Source organism: Marmota monax, unplaced genomic scaffold (assembly GCF_021218885.2).
Source record: "Marmota monax isolate L192 unplaced genomic scaffold, Marmota_monax_Labrador192_F-V1.1 WCK01_AAM20220418_F8-fsc00043, whole genome shotgun sequence".
NCBI lineage: Eukaryota > Metazoa > Chordata > Mammalia > Rodentia > Sciuridae > Marmota > Marmota monax.
Window position 1 is genome coordinate 14,778,062 of NW_026691982.1, and position 18,974 is coordinate 14,797,035.

General features: G+C 31.4%; 1 protein-coding gene and 1 non-coding gene across 10 annotated transcripts in view; both read left to right on the plus strand.

Annotated features, from left to right (window-relative positions):
* Nucleotides 1-18,974, plus strand: part of Cdk8 (cyclin dependent kinase 8) — a 171,870-nt gene that overhangs the window by 60,941 nt on the left and 91,955 nt on the right. For 8 of the 9 annotated variants that reach the window (XR_009227182.1, XR_009227183.1, XR_009227177.1 and 5 more), the window contains exons 2-4: nucleotides 812-887; nucleotides 11,374-11,484; nucleotides 15,494-15,634. Coding sequence is in view for 3 of the 9 variants with exons in the window: in XM_046448141.2 (XP_046304097.1) it covers nucleotides 812-887; nucleotides 11,374-11,484; nucleotides 15,494-15,634 (328 nt within the window). In the remaining 6 variants the exon portion in view is untranslated. Of the gene's footprint in view, nucleotides 1-811; nucleotides 888-11,373; nucleotides 11,485-15,493; nucleotides 15,635-18,974 lie in introns of those variants that run through there. The other variant, XM_046448150.2, reaches the window with a different exon arrangement.
* On the plus strand, nucleotides 4,864-4,991 carry LOC124095344 (small nucleolar RNA SNORA38). The gene has a single exon (XR_006852450.1). It is a non-coding gene; the product is annotated as a small nucleolar RNA SNORA38 (small nucleolar RNA).

Here is an 18,974-nt window from a genome sequence, read left to right on the forward strand (position 1 = left end):
AGTTCTTCAGGTTCTCAGTAATTTCTTAGAGGAAAAATGGGAGTGGAATCTCCAAATTTTGAGAACAGCCATATAGGCCTCCTCATTTGAGACTTCCTTTGAGAAGTCTTTGCTTTGGGTCTTCCATGAAAGGAACCTTTGGATGATGTCTCTGGTTTTTTCTTGCCTTATTATAGCACTTATTGTATTATTACAGTTTAGCTGTTTATCTGACTAGGGCAGTAGACACAAAAAGGTACAAAAAATAAAATATTCCTGTTATATCTTTAGTATTTACCACAGTTCTGTATACATAGAAATTGTTCAATAAGTAAATACATGTTGAGTAAATATCTCTTGAAGGTATTTGGGGATGACCTATGTTATTATCAGATTATGATCATTAACAGGTTTTTAAAATTATAACCATTTTGTGCTTTTGTGATGCTTTCTTAACTTTTTTGATCTACTGGTAATCTGATTTGGTTTTTGAAAGCAAGTTTTGTTTTATGTTTATATTGTTTAAATACAAACACATCAGCATATATAGAGAAAATATATTCGAATATTAGAATAGAAAGAATTTATCACCATGAGCCAGAAGGTCTATCTCTGAATCTGTATTTTTCACAAGTAACCGTGGAACCTTGAATAAATTTTTTTATTCCTTTTAAGATAATAGGTTATCTAAAAAATTTTTCCTGTATAACATGCAATTACATATGAAAGTATTAAGTGCATATTAAACATGATTTATTTTTATTTACATTTTACTTTAGAATGTACATAAATGTAGATCTGATTATATATTAAAATATCTTTGTTTTTATAGGAAGGATGATAAAGACTATGCTCTGAAACAAATAGAAGGAACTGGGATCTCTATGTCGGCATGTAGAGAAATAGCAGTAAGTGAAACTCTTTTTATCATTGTTATTACCAACTAATTTTTCAACTGTGTAGGTTTCTGTATTGAATTGACCTCATTTATTGAAAGCTGATGAATATTTTCCATATTAAATATTTATAAAAATGTGTCTTTTTAAGAAGTAGTAAAGGTAGCATTATATTTCTATATAATGTAAATGCAATTACTTGAGATAAATGTAATCTTATTTATATGAATATATATCTTTTCAGTAGATGTCACTAGTAGTTAAGTTTCTGTTATTTTACTTGAGTTAGTAAAAGTGGTTAGACCATATAAAATTAATATTTCTATCTTAATAGGATAAGATTAATTTCATTACTTATGTCAAATTAAAATGAGATTGTATTATTTGATTAGAATTATATCTGTCTGTTCATCTGAATATGTAAAAATATATGCCTTTTCCTTTTGGAAGCATAACTTTCCTTATGGTAATTAGAATCTCATTTTGATTCCAAGGGGAAATATTCTTCATGTTAATACATTACTTAATAATTACATAGTCATTTAAACTCAGCATTACTTCCTTGAGATTTTACTTTAGTTTTTACTGTTATAAAAAGTATGGGACCAAATTAATTTTTTCTGCTTTAATCAGAATATTCTGGGACATGTATATTCAGCTCTTCTCTCTGCATAAATAAAAGCTTTTATGAACTAAGATATTAATTTAAATTATTATACTTGTTTAACAGATTCTATGCCAGTATGTCTTCATCCAACAGTCTTTATTATGTACTGTGTTGACAAGGTCAATGATTATAGTAGGAAAAGTAAAGAAATACAGAACAAGTTGAGGTCCCCAGCCTCAAGTATTTATATTATTCTAAGGAAGGAAACTCATAAATCTCATACAGCAAACAGTGGGCAAAGCACCACGATAGAAAAGTGGGAATGGAAGAGATTAGAGAAACAAGTAAGGTTCCAGGTGTTGAAGGACATATAAGAATTACTTCCATGAGGGATGCATAAGGGAGGACATTTTTAACTGTATCACATTGGAAGATGTATTTCAGTTAATTGATAAATTTTTATACTCTTGAATCTTAAGGCAAATATCTATATATTAGCTATCATTTCTTCAGTATCTTACTATTCTGTTTATTCAAGTCAGTTTTAAGGAATTAACATCCTTTGAACTATGGTCAGTGATGTTAGAAATCAGGATCGTGATTGCCCTTTGTGGAAACAGTGACAAGAAATGTGACAGGGAACTAGTGCTAGTAATGTCCTGTATTTTGATCTTGTTCTCGGTCTGGTTCCAAGGGTTCAATATGTGAAAATTTATTGAGCTATATGCTTACAGTTCATATACTTTTCTTTATATTTATTACTTTTAACAAAATGTTTTTAAAATACAAAACTTCATTCAGTTCTGGAACAAACTTGGTTATCTTTACCTATAAGGATTACTAAATTCAGTTAAACACAAAAAGAAATAGGATAAAGTTTTAATTTTGTTGAAATCTAGTTTACAGGTGTTTTCCTTTTATGCCTTTTTTTTTTCAATCTGATTGTAGACGTCTTTGTTAAAGGACTTTGTAAATATGGGCTGTTTCTAGACTATTTAGTCTGTTCCATTGACTCTGTGTCTAGCCTTATGCCAGTACCAGATTACTCTACTTTTATAGCAAGACTTACAGTCAGGTTGTGTAAGACCCACCACCTTTAATTTCTTATCAGGATTATTTTGACTGTTATAGATCCTTTGCATTATCATATAAATTTTGAATCAGCTAGTTAGTTTCTACTTGTAAAAAGTACCTGCAGGGATTATAATTTTTATAAACCCAGGGAGAATTAACATTAATAATATTGGGACTTTCAAGCCAATGGAAAAACATACTTTCCATTTTGCAAGGTTTCTTTAATTCTTCTCAACAGTGTTTCATAGTTTTTAATGTAGAGGTTGTGCACACCTTTTGTTAAGTTGATTCTTCATGAATCAATTTAAAACATAAAGCACTTCATATTTTTTATGCTAAATGGAATTATTTTTAAAAAATTATTTTCATTTATTGTTCCTGTCTGTACTCTGTATTTTTAAAATTGTGTGTTGCATATCTGAGATGTTTCTAAATTCAGGTTTTTGTTGATTCCTTGGGATTTTCTACATAAATAATTATGGCATCTATGAATAAGATATATTTACTATTTTTCATCTGTATGCTTTTTGTTTTCTTTTCTTTCCTTACCTAGCACTGGGCAGGGTGTTTTGTGTAATTTTAAATAATGGTAAGAGCAGGCATCTTTGATTTGTTCCCTATCTTAGGGGAAGTTTCACCATTTAGTATAATGTTAACTATAGGTTTTTCAAAGATGCCATCAATAAGGATTTTAGGAAGTTCTCTTTTATTCCTAATTTCTTAAGAATTTTTACATAAATGGTATTTTTGTACATACATTGAAATATATAATTGAATTCATAAATTACAATTAATTTTGTAGTACTTATTAAATTTTGCATTCCTGAGATAATCTATATTTGATATATTGTTGGATTTGTTTTGTTATACATGGTTAAGGATAGTTTTGTTTGTTTTTTGGTACTGGGGCTCAAACTCAGGGATGCTTAACCACCGAGCTACATCCCCAACCCCCACTTTTTTTTTGTACTTTATTTAGTGGTAGGATCTCGCTGAGTTGCTTGAGGCCTTTCTAGGTTGCTGAGGCTCGCTTTAGGATCGCTTTGAACTCGTGATCCTCCTGCCTCAGAGCCGTTGGGATTACAGACATGTGCCATCGCACTTGGCAAAAGAACTACTTTTTTATCCTATTTTTTTTGACAGTTTGGGTAATATCTGTATTTATTCTTCTTTAAATATCTGATAGACTTCACCAGCCAATATTTTATCTTATTGAGATATAAAACCTTTCAGATTTTATTTTTCATTTTATGTTTAATAAGTTAAATTTTTATATAATCTTGTACATTTAATTTATTTTTTATTTTATTTTTTTGAGTTTTTCTTTTGGGTTTATTTTTTTAAATTTTTTATTGTTGGTTGTTCAAAACATTACATAGTTCTTGACATATCATATTTCACACTTTGATTCAAGTGGGTTATGAACTCCCATTTTTACCCCATATACAGATTGCAGAATCACATCAGTTACACATCCATTGATTTACATATTGCCATACTAGTGTCTGTTGTGTTCTGCTGCCTTTCCTATCCTCTACTATCCCCCCTCCCCTCTTGTACATTTAATTTAAATTGTTGAATTTATTGGCACAAAGTTGTTCATAATATTCCCTTACTGTCTTTTCATATTTATGTTTGATAATGATTTCCTTTTTTGTTGTAGATTCTGGTAACTTTTGTGTTTAAAAAATTTATGCTCTATCACTTCTTTTATTTACTTTGGGCTTATATTTATCTTTGTAAGGTAGAACTTCAGGCCATTTTTTTTAAAGCTATTCTTTTCTAATAGAAGCATTTAAAACTATAAATTTCTAAATTTGTGTTTTACCTGCATTCCACAAATTTTGTTATGTTGTATTTTTAATATCACTTGGTGCAAATTACTTTAAATTTTCTTTTAACCATGAATTATTTAGAAATGTATTGTTAATTTTTAAATATGAGATTTTTCTAGCTATGTTATAGTTACTGATTATTAATTTATTTTCATTGTAGTCAGTTTTTTAGAAATAAATACTAAAATATTTATTGGTAAAATGATATGATATCTGGGATCTCTTTCAGAATAATTTAAGATGAGGGAGGAATGGGCATGAATACAGGTAAAATAAAATTGGCTGTATACACAGGTGAAATTTGTAAAACCAAAAATTTCCCATAATTTCTAGCAAATATTATCAGTCTTCTGCCTTCCATTTATTAAATCTTCCTCAGAGAAGCCCTCAGTGTCCCCACCACCTACTTCTCTTACTCCCATGATCACACCCAGCTTGTTTAATAACATTTATTATAAATTTTAATTGTATACCCTCCTACAAATGTGTGTTTGCTTCCCTGTCTTTGGACACATAAGAATTGGAGGAAAAGAAAAGTGGATTTGGAGATATCTGGGCCTGTTTATTCCCCTTGGGATCAGAATCAATCATCCCATAAAAGAAAAAAAAAATTGTAATTTAAAGGAGTTTTTTCATTTTACTTATTTTTTTAAGCAGTTACCCCTACTAGATGGTAACACATTTCTTCATCAGTGTGTCATAATTCAGTCCATAGATCAAAAGCCCCAATGGTATATTACATAACATCCTTCAGTTTAGTTGTGCATTTTGTTAATTCATATATGTGTTCGTATATTCACCAAATACTTAATGAAGTCCTCCAAAGTACCAGTCAGTGTGCTAGGAGCTAGCCCTGCAGTGATGATAATGACTACATGGTCCTGCCATTGTTAGGTTAACCATCCAGTATTCTAATATATTTTGCCATATGGTCTTTACTCAGAGTAATTGTAGAAGGGAGGAAGGAAGGAAAGTGAGAATTTCTTCAAAAGCAAAGGGCGTTGCATATTTTCATCTTCATTTTATTGTAAGTGGTTTTTCTTATACGTTTTGAAAATTTCCTGTGAGCTGGAATCTCTTTAACTTTGTCATCTTTAAATTGTGCATTAATAGACTGTTAGTATTCCAAGTAGTTGTCTTGTAGTTGGAATGGGGGAGCAGAGGTAGAGAACGAGACTCAGCTTTTAAGGCTCACTTCTGCTTTAACCTAAACATCTTGGTTTTTATAAGAATTTAGTTGAAGAAAAGGTTCCACAGCTTTAAAATTTTTTTGAAATAATTTTAATATCAATTTATGTTCTATTTATTTATATTTTAAAACTTGAAATGTAAAGTTGTAGGTGACAGCTAGAGTGAGTCAAAGTTTAGCAGGGATGATTAAAATCAGTAATCTTAATACTTTTTAAAATCCCCAGTAGAATTGGAAAAACAAGTGATTCCTATGATGAAACCACCATCGTATGAGTGTATTTAAACCTTTTATTTTCAAAAGATTTAACATAAAATATTTGAAAAGGCAAAAATAACTTATAAAATGTGAAGAACTAGGCATCAGTATGCCATGTGTTCTGCTTGGAGTCGCATAGTGCTGAAGTCCTTTTCATCAGAAGGGAAAATGGCATATTCACACAGTGTCAGAGCATCAGCCACACAGTAGCATCCTGGTAGCCAGGATGTTCACCAGACCCCCTGAGCTCTGCCACTTCACTAGTCTGTCAGACCAAAACAGGTTTCTTAATTTTGCTGCATCTCACTTTCCTCATGGGAATAAAAATAGTGTCTCATAGGGTTTATTGTGAGGAACTTGGAACATTTCCTAGGATATAATACATTCTAAATGTTAGCTACACTCCAAAAGTGTTACTCAGTAAATGTTAGTTACTACTGCTACAGCCAGAATTGCCTGCATACCTGCATTTGTCTCCTACTAGAGCACTTCAGCAGAAGCTCTTAAAACGTTTGCTATCCCTAAGACGTAGCAAGGCATCTTCCACAGAGCCTGGCATATAGAGGGCTTTGGTGGATGTTAACTCTGCCAAATGCAATAGCACAGCATATTGGTCTTTTAGAAGGTTTTTGGTATGAATATCTGCTGAGAGGTGATTCTCTACAGAGATTGTTTACTTCTGTGATTCCACCTCTCATATGGCCTTTTTTTTTTTTTTAACTTTGATCCTCCTGCCTCAGCTTACTGAGCTGATGGGATTACAGGTGTGTACCATCATGCCTGGCATTTATATTTTTTAAAAGGAAGGATAAAGATAAATGCCTAGTCTACACAAACCCTGTGGTTAATGTGTGTACCGATTTCACCTGATTCATTCCCGATATGATGCAGGGTAGACTTCTGGGTCCCCAAATAAAAAGATTCACTTGCAGTTTGTCAGTCTCTGTTTTTTGTCTGCCCTTATATGGACTTTCTTTTCTTTCTTTTTTTTTTTTTTAACTTTATTTATTTATTTAGTCATACATGACAGCAGAATGTATTTTGACATATAATACATATATGGAATGTACATACATCAATCATGTTGTCTATTCTATTCTGCTGCCCTTCCTATCCCCCCTACTCCTCCCCTCCTCTCCCATCCTTTCTCTCTATCCAACCTAATGTGACACACTTTTTTTTTCTTTTTCTCATCACAACATCATATATGTATTCTGTATAACAATGAGCTTCTCCTTCCATTTTCCGTGCAACTCCCCTTCTCCCATTTTTTTCCCTCCCACCTCTTTTCCCTATTTAATGGTAGTCTTATTCTCATTTTCTTCCTCCCTATCCCATTTTGAGTCACCCCCCTTATATCAGAGAAGACATTTGGCATTTGTTTTTTTAGGGATTGGCTAACTTCACTTAGCATAATCTGCTCTAATGCCATCCATTTACCTGCAAATGCCATGATCTTGTTATTTTTTAGTGCCGAGTAATATTTCGTTGTGTATAAATGCCACATTTTTTAAAATCCATTCATCTATTGAAGGGCATCTAGGTTGGTTCCACATTCTAGCTATCGTGAATTGTGCTGCTATAAACATTGATGTGGCTGTGTCCCTGTAGTATGCACTTTTTAGGTCTTTTGGGTATGGGACTTTCTTTTTTTAATCCACAGTGACCTGTCTCTTGATATGCCTTCCGTAAATCAAAACAAAACAAAAAAAAAAAATCCTAAGATGGTGTTTTACTTAAATGTGATAGTTACCTACTATATTAGTTTGCTAAGGCTACCATAGTAAAATACTTACAGACTGGGTAATAAAGAAAGCAAAGAAATTTATTTTCTTAGTATGGGGGCTACAAGTCTTAGGACCAAGGTGCTGACAGGGTTGGCTGTGACCTTTCTCTTGCTGTCGTTCCAGTGGTCATTTCAGAAATACTCTTGGTTTCTCTTTGTATGTCTTCATTTCTTCTTAGGAAACACTGGTCAGATTGGAATAAGGTCAACTCTAATGGCTTTGTTTTAAATCCATCTTTAACGGCCCTGTCTCTAAATACAGTTACATTCCAAGATATTGGGGAATAGGGCTTCAGCATATGATTTGGGGTGAACATAATTCAGTTTATAATACTCTTACCGCTGTTATAATAGTTACTTAGTGATTGCCTTCTGAGGTTTTTTTTTTTGGGGGGGGGGTGTCTGGCTAATTAGATGAATTTTGGGGGGAAAAAGTATTTTTAACAAGTAGGTTGGTTTTTATGAAGAAAGCATTGATTTTAGTCCATAGATCAAAAGCCCCAATGGTATATTATATAACATCTTTCAGTTTAGTTGTGCATTTTGTTAATTCATGTATGTATTCATATATTCACCGAATAATTAATGAAGTCCTCCAAGTACCAGTCAGTATGCTAGGAGTTAGCCATGCAGTGATGAGAATGACTACATAGTCCTGACATTGTTGGGTTAACCATCCAGTATTCTTAAAACATCTGGGTCTCTGGATTTTGAAGAGAACTGTTCAGGATAATATCTCTTATGAGGTACTGGTATTAGACCATGGTAGTTACAAGAACTGGTTTGCATTTTGGAAGTTAATTTTAAATACATTTTAGGTCTGCCTTATGTCTTCCTATGAATATGACCTTGAATAAATTATTTAACCCTCTTAAACCACTGTATCCTCATTTGTAAAAATAGGAGTAATATAAATATTTCATGGGTTTAGGTCATGATTGAGATAATGCATTTTATATGTTTAGTATCATACTTAGCACCTAGGAAAAAGCTACTAGTTTCTACTGGTTTCTTTTTTAAATATAGGAGTGAGACTTCATATGGGAATTGAAATTAAGAGACATCTAAAAATAACTATATGTAGGCTTCTAATAATTGGAGAGATCTTTTGTCAAAGCTTTGGAGTTTGTTTAAGTTATAAATCCTACCAGTTTCCAGAAAGGATTTAAACTAGCTATTTGGTTTAGGAGTATGTTTCAGTTTTGAGGTAATAGAAGAAACATTGAACTGGAATTAATACTGCCTTAGCATCAACTTAAGCTCTTCCAGTGAACTGGAGGATCTTGGGTGATCCCAAGAGCTAGCTTGGCCTGTCAGGTTATTCATCTGGTTTATATTAATTTAATTAGTAAATGGTTCCTTTGGTAGTGACCTTTAGGTGTTTTAGGATTGGTATATTAACCTCCAAATTCTTATAAGTTGAAAATTTTATTGTAAAAGCAGAAATATCATCTTTCTCCTACAGGAAATAATTTTTACTCCCTCCAGAGAACAATATTTAATATGTGACTTGATGTTTAGTTAATTCATTTATGGTGATTTCTTGTTTCGTTGGCAGTGTTCTTATCAAAGACACTGAAGTCTTAAGTTCTAAGACCTTAACTTTCTTAGATGGCTACTCTGTATTTGGAGCACATTTGGAAGGCCCTGTAAAAGTCTGTTTTAATTGATAAGAGCATTATATCTTTTCTTGTTGTAGTTGCTATTTTTGCTTTTTCTTGGCAGAAGGTACATGAACTTTTTAACTAGATGTATTATTAGAGCCACTTTGGTTATCCTAAAATAAGGAGATTTAAACAAAAGAACATCCTTTTAGAAGACTAGAAAGGTTAAACCCACGAAAATATACTCTGCTTCAATATTTCTGTTTGTAACATTCTGTTTTATTTTATGAAAAAGGTTACATATTTTAAATTTGTGTTACTACATAGTTTAAATACCTGAAATTAAGTACTGTATCTCAGAGTTTATTGATCTTGACTCTCAGCTGCTGTATGGTATTGACGAATATCGTATTTTCTAATATCACAATTTGTTAAGCCTTGAATTTAAAAAAAAAAATGATTACAAGGTGCAGATTTGTTTTAACTGTTTTGTAATTTCAAAACATAGACAACTTACAATGGAAGAAAATATTTACAAATTATATATGGCAAGAGATTATTATGTAGACTAGATAAAGAACTCCTACAGTTCAAAACAACTTGATTAGAAAATAGATGAAATAACATTTCTCTCCAAGAAGATATACTTATGACCAATAAGTGTATGAAAAGATAATACTATTATCTTTTCATACACTTATGAAACAATGGAACAATCTAGCAGTTCTATTCCTAGGTATATACCCAAAGAATTGAAGGCAGAGATAGATACCTGTATACTAATGTTCATAGTAGCATTATTCGTAATAGCAAAAAGGTTGTAATGACCTATATGTCCATCAGTGCATGAATGGATCAAAAAAATACATGATAATATACAGGCAGTCCTTGACTTACAGCAATTCAACCTAAGACTTTTCATTTTTACAATGGTGTGAAATCCACATGCATTGAGTAGAAACCATATTTAAAACATTTAGAAGTTTATCCTCCCACTGCCTCAATTGATACGCAATATGTTCAGCGCAGGCAGTGAGTTTCATCTTCCAAGTTCTCCATGAGACCAGAATAATTAATTCATATCCAACAGTGTATGTGGCTAAACTACAATGTTAAACAGATTAGGTGAATTCATTAAATGCATTTTTGACTTAGGGATTTTCATCTTATGATGAGTTCATTGGGAGGTAACCCTAAGCATAACCCTAAGTGTATGTACAGTAGAATGTATTTATCCATTAAAAGGACTAAAAGTCTATTATATTCTATAACATGGGTGAACCTTGATGACATTATGCTAAGTGAAATAAACCAGACACAAAAGGGCAGGTATTATGGGAATTTACTTATTTTAGGGATCTAGAATAGGCAAATTCTCAGAAAGTAGTAGAGGTTACCAAGGGCTAAGGGAAGAGGGAAATTGGGTTATTTAATGGGTACAGAGTTTCTCTTTGGGAGATGAAAAAGTTCTGAAATGATTAGTGTGATGATTACACAACATTAAATATACTTAGTGTCCGCAATGTTTACACTTAAAAATGGTTAAAAAGGTAATTTTTATGATATATACATAAATATATTAAAATAACCAACCAATCAAATAGTAATGAAATCAATTTATTCAGTTATTCTTTCTCAGTATCTTTTCCCCATAGATTTTCCTTCATTTATTATTGAAGAACTTGAATAGGTATCTCAAAGTTGTGTGGGTGCTTATTTGTTGTTTGAGATTGATTACCAATGAATTTGTATTGTCTTTTAATTATAACTAGTATGAATTTTTTTGCGGGGGGAGGGGCATGGGGTTTGGCCTCCAGCTTTTGGACTTAGGCAGTCTTCACACCTTCCACCTCTAGCCTTCTAAATAGAGGCTATTACAGACACCCAACATCATACACAGCTTGATAGTTTTTTCTGTTTTTGGTACTACATGTTAAATCCAGGAGAACTCTTATCACTGAGCTACTTAGACCTTTTTAAATTTATTTTTATTTTGAGATAGCGCCTAAGTAGCCCAGGCTGGCCTTGAATTTGCCATACTACTGCCTCAGCCTCCTGATACAGGCACGTAATCAGGCCCATATTGGTATGTTTTTTTAACATTTTTATGGCCAAAGTTTTTAATGGATCTCCTTTATTTTGCAGTTACTTCGAGAGCTTAAACATCCAAATGTCATCTCTCTTCAAAAAGTGTTTCTGTCTCATGCTGATCGGAAAGTTTGGCTTCTATTTGATTATGCTGAACATGATCTCTGGGTAAGGTGAATTGCTGGTAGAGATGAGCCACTGAATTCAGTCAAAAATTTTAAGAGTGAGTTAAAACAATTAGGAGCTAATCTAATTCCACTATTAGCTTTACATTTTTAAAAATAACACTTACCTCATAGAATGTGGCTGATATATTACCAAGACTAGAGTATTTTGCTTTGTCTGATAGATTGAGTGTACCTTATCTAAAATGCTTGTGACTGGAAGTATTTCAGATTTCAGCTTTTGTCATATATATATATAGAGAGAGGGGTTTGTATGAGTGTGTATATATATGTGTGTGTGTGTATACACACACATATATAATTGTTTTTAGTCTTTATAGTACACACACACATATATATAAAAGATATACGTGTTTGTGTGTGTGTGTGTGTTAGATATAGATATATCTTGGGGATGGATCCAATTCTAAATATGAAATTCACGTTATATAGCGCCTGAAGATAATTCTTTCAGTATTTGTCATAATTTTGTGCATGAGAAAAGTTTAATGCTGTGGAATTTTCCACTAATGGCATCTTATTGACACAAGAGTTTTGGATTTGGAACATTCTGGATTTCACTTTTTGTTTTAGGGATTCTCAACCTCTACTACTTTTTGATCCTCTCAGTTTGACCTTTGTATCACATATTTTTTTAAAAGAATAGAATCTAAAGCCTGTAAGTGCTATTAAATATTATTTTATTGTTGTAGTTTTTATTAAAAAGGCAGCTTTTGCTATAAACTTAAAAGCAATATGTTTCCCTTGTTTTTTGAAGTATGAAGGAGTTTAAAAATGAGAAGTTAGTCATGATTGTGTTAAATCATGAATATAAGTCTGTCATTTTCCCTGTCTATAATATTGTCTTTTGTGTTAGGGTTTTTCTGAAGAGTGGTTCTGTGTTTGTCAGATTTTATGAACTAAATGTACTATACAAATGTAGAAAACTACTCTTAATCATTTATTAGATATCATTCACTATTGATATTTGATAGTCTAATATATTTTTAAATCAGCAGTAATTTAATATTGTACTTAACTTGAATTGGTCTCTTCTTGCGTAGGAAAAATTCTTTGCAGATGAGAGCTCTACCACAAGATGACAGATCAGTATGAAAATAGATTCTACCATGGCTTGTGGCTTTTAGTTGTAAAACTTTTAGATATTCAGACCCAATTTAATATTTAAAGATTTCTCAAAATCAAGGGACTGTAGTTTATTGGGTTAGCTAATACAATGAAAGAATGATACTAAATTGGAAAAAAATTATATAAGAATTTGGATATATTTTGTCTAAATAGCTGAATACAAACACCTACTTTAATATTTTGCAGTTTACTAAGCAAATTGTTTTTAAAATTGGTATTTGAAAAAGTCTTAAGATTTAATTGTAAAATTTATTTCTCCAACACATGAGCCTTTCGGGAAACACTCCAAATTCAAACTGTAACATTTTGTGAACTATATTTTTTCCTGATATTTAAGAAGCTCTTTAAATATTTCATCAGATTGCATACTAATCTGTATTTCCTAAATTAGCATACCTGTGCTTTTATTGAGATAAATATAAGAGAGAACATATATAGTGATGTGCAAATGATCATAGTATCATGGCTTATTTTCCAGATCTTCAAAAACTGTTTTTTGTTTTAAGTCAGCTGTAGTTTGTAATGTGTACAGAAATCTTGGAATAAAACTAGAACAAATATCAGTAAAATTATTTTAAAAAGCAAATTTACCTCTGAAAATAGTAAAATGGGTCAAAATAGTAAAACAGTTTCAAGCTGTTTTACTAATTTCAAGAGTTTGTCTCACTTATATAATTTTAACTTTAATAGTTTTAAAACTTGAAACTTAGATCTGAGTTTTATATGCTTTCAGATGTACACAAAGAATTATTCACTATTTGTGGATTACCATTTTTCATGATTAAATTTGATTTGATATAAAATTTTTTAGAAGTTATCTGGAAAGAACTGTTTGAGAACAGGAAGTAGACATGTTTTATGAAACTTGTCCATAGTGATTATTCTTTTTTGAGGTGATAGCTTCTTTTTTTATTTTAGAAGAAATGCAGTCAAGTAAAATTGGGATTTTATTAATGAAAATTTGTTAAGTCAGGGTGGCTATTATTGAATACTCATACTACTGATGCCTGACATGAAATCCAATCTTATGATCCAAACCTAAGACAAATTTTCTTAAGGTAGGTTTGTAGATATAATTTGTAGTATACTATCATAGACATTAGTAGATAATGTTGAATTCAGCATGATTTCTAGCTGGCTGGTGTATAATATTTAATTTTACATGCAGGTACAATTATTATACTTCAGTGAATTATATAGCATAAAAGTATGGTATGTGTAGAGTTTAGCTTTATTTTTTCAACTAACTAATACTTGCTAAAGCCAAATAAGTATTCTTAATGTTCATTTTCATAAAAAACTAATGATAATTCACTTTACTAAAACCCATACCTTTATCTGTGTTCTAATTTTAATTAAAATGTTGAAGTGAATAGGCTGGGTTAAGGCAACATAAGTTAGCAAAGCAGTTGTAATAAAAAGGCTGTTTTAAAAAGTAACTTAGAGGGCTGGGGCTGTAGCTCAGTAGCAGAGCACTTGCCTAGCATGTGTGAGGCACTGGGTTTGATCCTTAGCACCACATAAAAATAAAGAAAGCCATTCTGTCCTGTCCATCTACAACTACCAAAAAAAAAAGTAACTTAGATATTGGTGAGATCTCATATTTTATACATCACATGTTTATTGTAGAGCCCTGGAATTTAAAGAAAATGAAAGTAAAAAAGTATTTTCCCACCCATAGTTTCCCGTAGCTTTATACTATTGATTAAAATAGAAAAGTCATTTATAATACTCTAATGAAAGTGTGTACTGAAGAAATGTATATGAAATTAATGATCTTATCTCACTTACATACTTGTTCCTTGCATTCTTATTCTGGCAGGATTTTAAATTTTTTTTTTTGTACATGATCCATTTTAACCTTTTTTAATGAAATGTGGAGAGCCAATGGGTCTTCTTAAGGAAAACAGACTTGATTGTCACATCATTAGGATAGGGGACAAAATGTTCTAGATCATTAAGTTGCTATGCCTCCATTTTGTTTATCAAATACCTTGAGAAAAAGACTGAGCATAAACTTAAAATAGTATAATGCTACTATTAAATTATAGATGAAGCACACTATATATATTCTGACTGATAATACTTTACTTTCTACTCATGTATTCTCTGCTGTATATTTTTTTCTTGTAAAGTAAAACTTACTCATTAATCATTAGTTATTCCTTATCCATCTGTATTCTCTATAACATATGAAAATGTTAATATATAATGTTAAGCTTACTCTTATTATGTTTATTAATTTGAAGAGCATGCTTGATATTCACTAAATACTGGTCAAGAGTCTACTTTTTTGCAATATATGGTACAAGGTATATCTGTAATAGTGTGTGAGGCATACTTGCTTGAAAATTTTCCTGAAATTTAAGAATATTTTAATTAAAATGAAGCAATAAAAAATTTTGCTGATAAATTTATTTATACTGTAGTTTTTGCATTTTGTATTGTGTATTTTATTGAATATTATTATGCTTTAGTGAATTATAGTTAGCTGCTATGTCAGCTAACTAGAAGTATCTTTGTTATTTTTCATTTTCATTTAATCCCCATATAAACACGGGTCAAGTATTCTTCGAAAGTAATTAAATTTTAATTATACTTTAAAAATAAAAGCACACTATTTTCTACTTTTCTGTTTTTAACATTTTTTTTTCCCAAGACACTATTGTATACTTGGGAAATAGACTTTTAGCTTCAGTAATTAGGGAATTTTATAGTTATTTTTTAATTCAGCAGAATGTGAAATAATGCTTTCAGTATCTTTCAGAATCCCTGAGTGTTTCTTTTTTTCCTATGAGAATATTCACATCATCTTGCCCTCTTTTCTTTTCCAAGCTTCAAATGATATTTTTTCTTTCTTTCAGCATATAATCAAGTTTCACAGAGCTTCTAAAGCAAACAAGAAGCCAGTTCAGTTACCTCGGGGAATGGTGAAGTCACTATTGTATCAGATCCTAGATGGAATTCACTACCTGCATGCTAACTGGGTGTTGCACAGGGATTTGGTAAGTTGATCTATGTTGTGTTCATACTAGAAAGATGCAATTCTAGTTGGATGCATTTCTAGTTTGTCTGTAGATAACAATGTTATAAGAAGGCATACAAACATTATTGAGGGAATGAGTGCAGCAATCCCAAAACATGGCCTACCTTTGTGCTTTTTTATGTAATGTATCCTACTTCTCTGACATTCACTAGCTGGTGTTTATTGCAAGGTGAAAGAAGACAAATTTGTTATTCTAAGCTGTTATTTCTTTTTAAGTCGATAAATAAAGCCATTGACTTGTTCTGCATCCATTATTAGATTCCAAGGATACTCTCTAAATTTTAATGTTTTATGAATAATGTGAAAGTAAAACTGTTGGAATCTATTGCATACTATTACATATTAGAGGAGAAAAATTAATTTGATCAGCTTATTTTTTAACCCCATATATTAGCAGTCCCCATATAACCCCATAAGTGTAAACTCCATAGCTAAAAGACATTTTTGTGCAAGGAATCAATAATCCTTTATTAATCATAATTGAAATATATTATTAGAAGCCTTGCCATGTTCAGGTTCATTCAACTTTTAAGAATTTAGAAACTTCACAAATTGGCTTTTTAATTTTTACTTCATGTGACAAAATAGTTTATGCGTATTTTTACTATGTAGCATATTATTATTCATTTAATCTTCTTAGGTTTAAATTACTTAGACCTCAGATTAATTTTATTATTGTGTAATTGCATGTGCTTTTGAAAAGGTAGTAACTCTAGCAAGATTTATAATAGCACTTTATTTCAGCAATTAGAGACACAATGATAGGAGTGACAACAGTTTTGTTTTTAACCATATTTGTACATAGACTTGAGGTAGAACTGACTTGCGGGGGGGCTGGCATATGATGTTCTTTTCAATCTGCTCTGTACTTATTGTAGCAGTAGTTCATCTGGCCTTCAGATAAGCTGATACAGTAGCAGAATTTCTATTTCCTTCATCTACCTTAAAGGAATTGCCTTATAGTATATTTAATAATAATTGTTTTATCTTTTGTTTTCATACTCATAATATATGTAGAGTAGGACTTTGGATGAACTATTTTTCTTACGTAAATGTCATTTTTAGTAGAATTAGAACGCTCACCAATAATGGTTTTACAGAACAGAAGACTAATATTTTGTGTTTTTTGAAGTTGAAAATAAAATTTAGCCTTTAGTAGTGGAGTCAAGTTAAGGAAAACATTTTGCTTTTGGGCTGCCAGACTTTTTTATCATTTCATAAGTGTAAACTCCATAGCTAAAAAGCATTTTTGTGTATAGAATCAGTTATGCTAAGTTGGCTCTATAATTTTTTCTTGTAATTTTATTCTCTTAAAAATATGTATGTTTATTAGAGAAACAGACTGATTTTTTTCAAACCAGTATTTACATTTTTATGTTAATAGTGTATAATATATTTGAAGTACTTATAGCAGTATTAATTAACAATAGTAAAAATAATTTTGAGGTTCAATTTCTTTTATCTCTTTTTTGGTATAGCTCTTTATACTAATGTAGCTTAAACCAATTCTCTTTGACATAAGGGAAGCACAGAACAGATCACTTAAGAAGTCTGTTAGAGGCATATTAAAAGGTAGGAAAAGCTGAGAATATAGCTCAGTGGTAAAGCACTTCCCTATTGCATAGGACTTTGGAATCAATCCCTAGTAATACAAAACAAACACATAAGAGATAAGGACTTGGGGGATCAGTGCACTCTAAGTATAGGCAACAAAGGATTACCTATCAATGATTTTTAAATAATAATAAAGTAAATTAAAAGTTATTGCTTTTTATTGTCACCAGATGTTGGCAACACTAAACAGTATCGATGACAATGGGCTGGGGTTCTGGCTCAGCAATAGAGAACTCACCTAGCACATGCAAGGCCCTGGGTTTGATCCTCAGCACCACATAAAAATACATAAATAAAGGTATTGTGTCCAACTACAACTAAAAAATAAATATTAAAAAATAATATCAGTAACAAAATATTTCTCTTCAGTGAGGCCAACCATTCCTACTCTTCTGTTATCTTTGCAATTTGTCTTATTGATCCAAAATTATTTTCGCAAATGGTAATGTAATATCTATTCCTTTGATTGCTGTACATTAAGTGATATTTCCTGTATTTTCTGTTCATGACTTCTTAATGCTCTCAGCACCTAACCGTTCTGTGTGTCTCATACACACAGAGAACACTGAGTCGTTTATCTGCCTCTAATATAGACAGGTTCGAGTACCCACCACCTTTTGAATCCAGTTTCTCAAGAAAAGACTTGTTTTTAAAAATGTGAGCCCTTAGTGTAACTGAGCTTTGGAATTTTGTGTTATATAGTTTTTCACCTGTAGATACTTATGATACTAATTAAGATAATAACATATTTACTCTTTTTTATGGGGGCTACTGGGATTTGAACCCAGGGGAGCTTTACCACTGAGTTAAGTTCCCAGCCCTTTTTAGTTTTTATTTTGAGACAATGTCTTGCCAATTGCTTAGGGTCTTGCTAAATTGCTGAGGCTGGCCACAAACTTGAAATCCTCCTGTCTCAGCCTCCCAAGTTGTGGAATTATAAGCATGCACCATCACACCTGGCTTTATATTTACTTTTAAGAACATTTTCAGAAGTCTTTTAACATTTTTCTAACTTTGCTTTCTCAAATTTGTTATTATTTGCATATTAAATATTTACCGTATCAGAACAAATAAAATGAACAGTTCTTTCGTTATATTTTCTTCTCATTTTTAGTCAGATATGAATAAATTGTGGCAATGATGACTTTAATTAATCTCAGTAGATTTCAGAAGGTACAAATTAGACTAATTGGTTGAGGTATTGACATGCCACAGAAGCTACATACTAAGGTAGATAATTGGTGCACGCGTGCGTACACACACACACAAACACACACAAAACACCATTTTAATAATATCCTAGAATGCTACTAAAATTTTTGTTTAATAAAATTGGGTTTAGTATGAAGAGGAAATATTGCTTTGAGATGGTAAAGTTATGAAATTCTTTGATATGTATAGTTGAGTTTTATAATTAATAGTTCTCTTTATTAAATAAAGATTTATCTTGTCACTATTAATCATGACATAGTAGCAGATCGGTAATTAAAATTTGTTATCCTTAGTGGTAAATAGAGATTTCTTAATTCTGGAATCCTTTTGGGCTGAGGGTGTTAATGAGGGCATATGTGTAAGTGCTTCTTCTTTTTCTGTGGTGCTGCAGATTAAACTCGCCTTGTACATGATAGGCAAGCTCTCTACCACTGAACATACCCCTAGTTCTTTTTTTTTTTAATATTTATTTT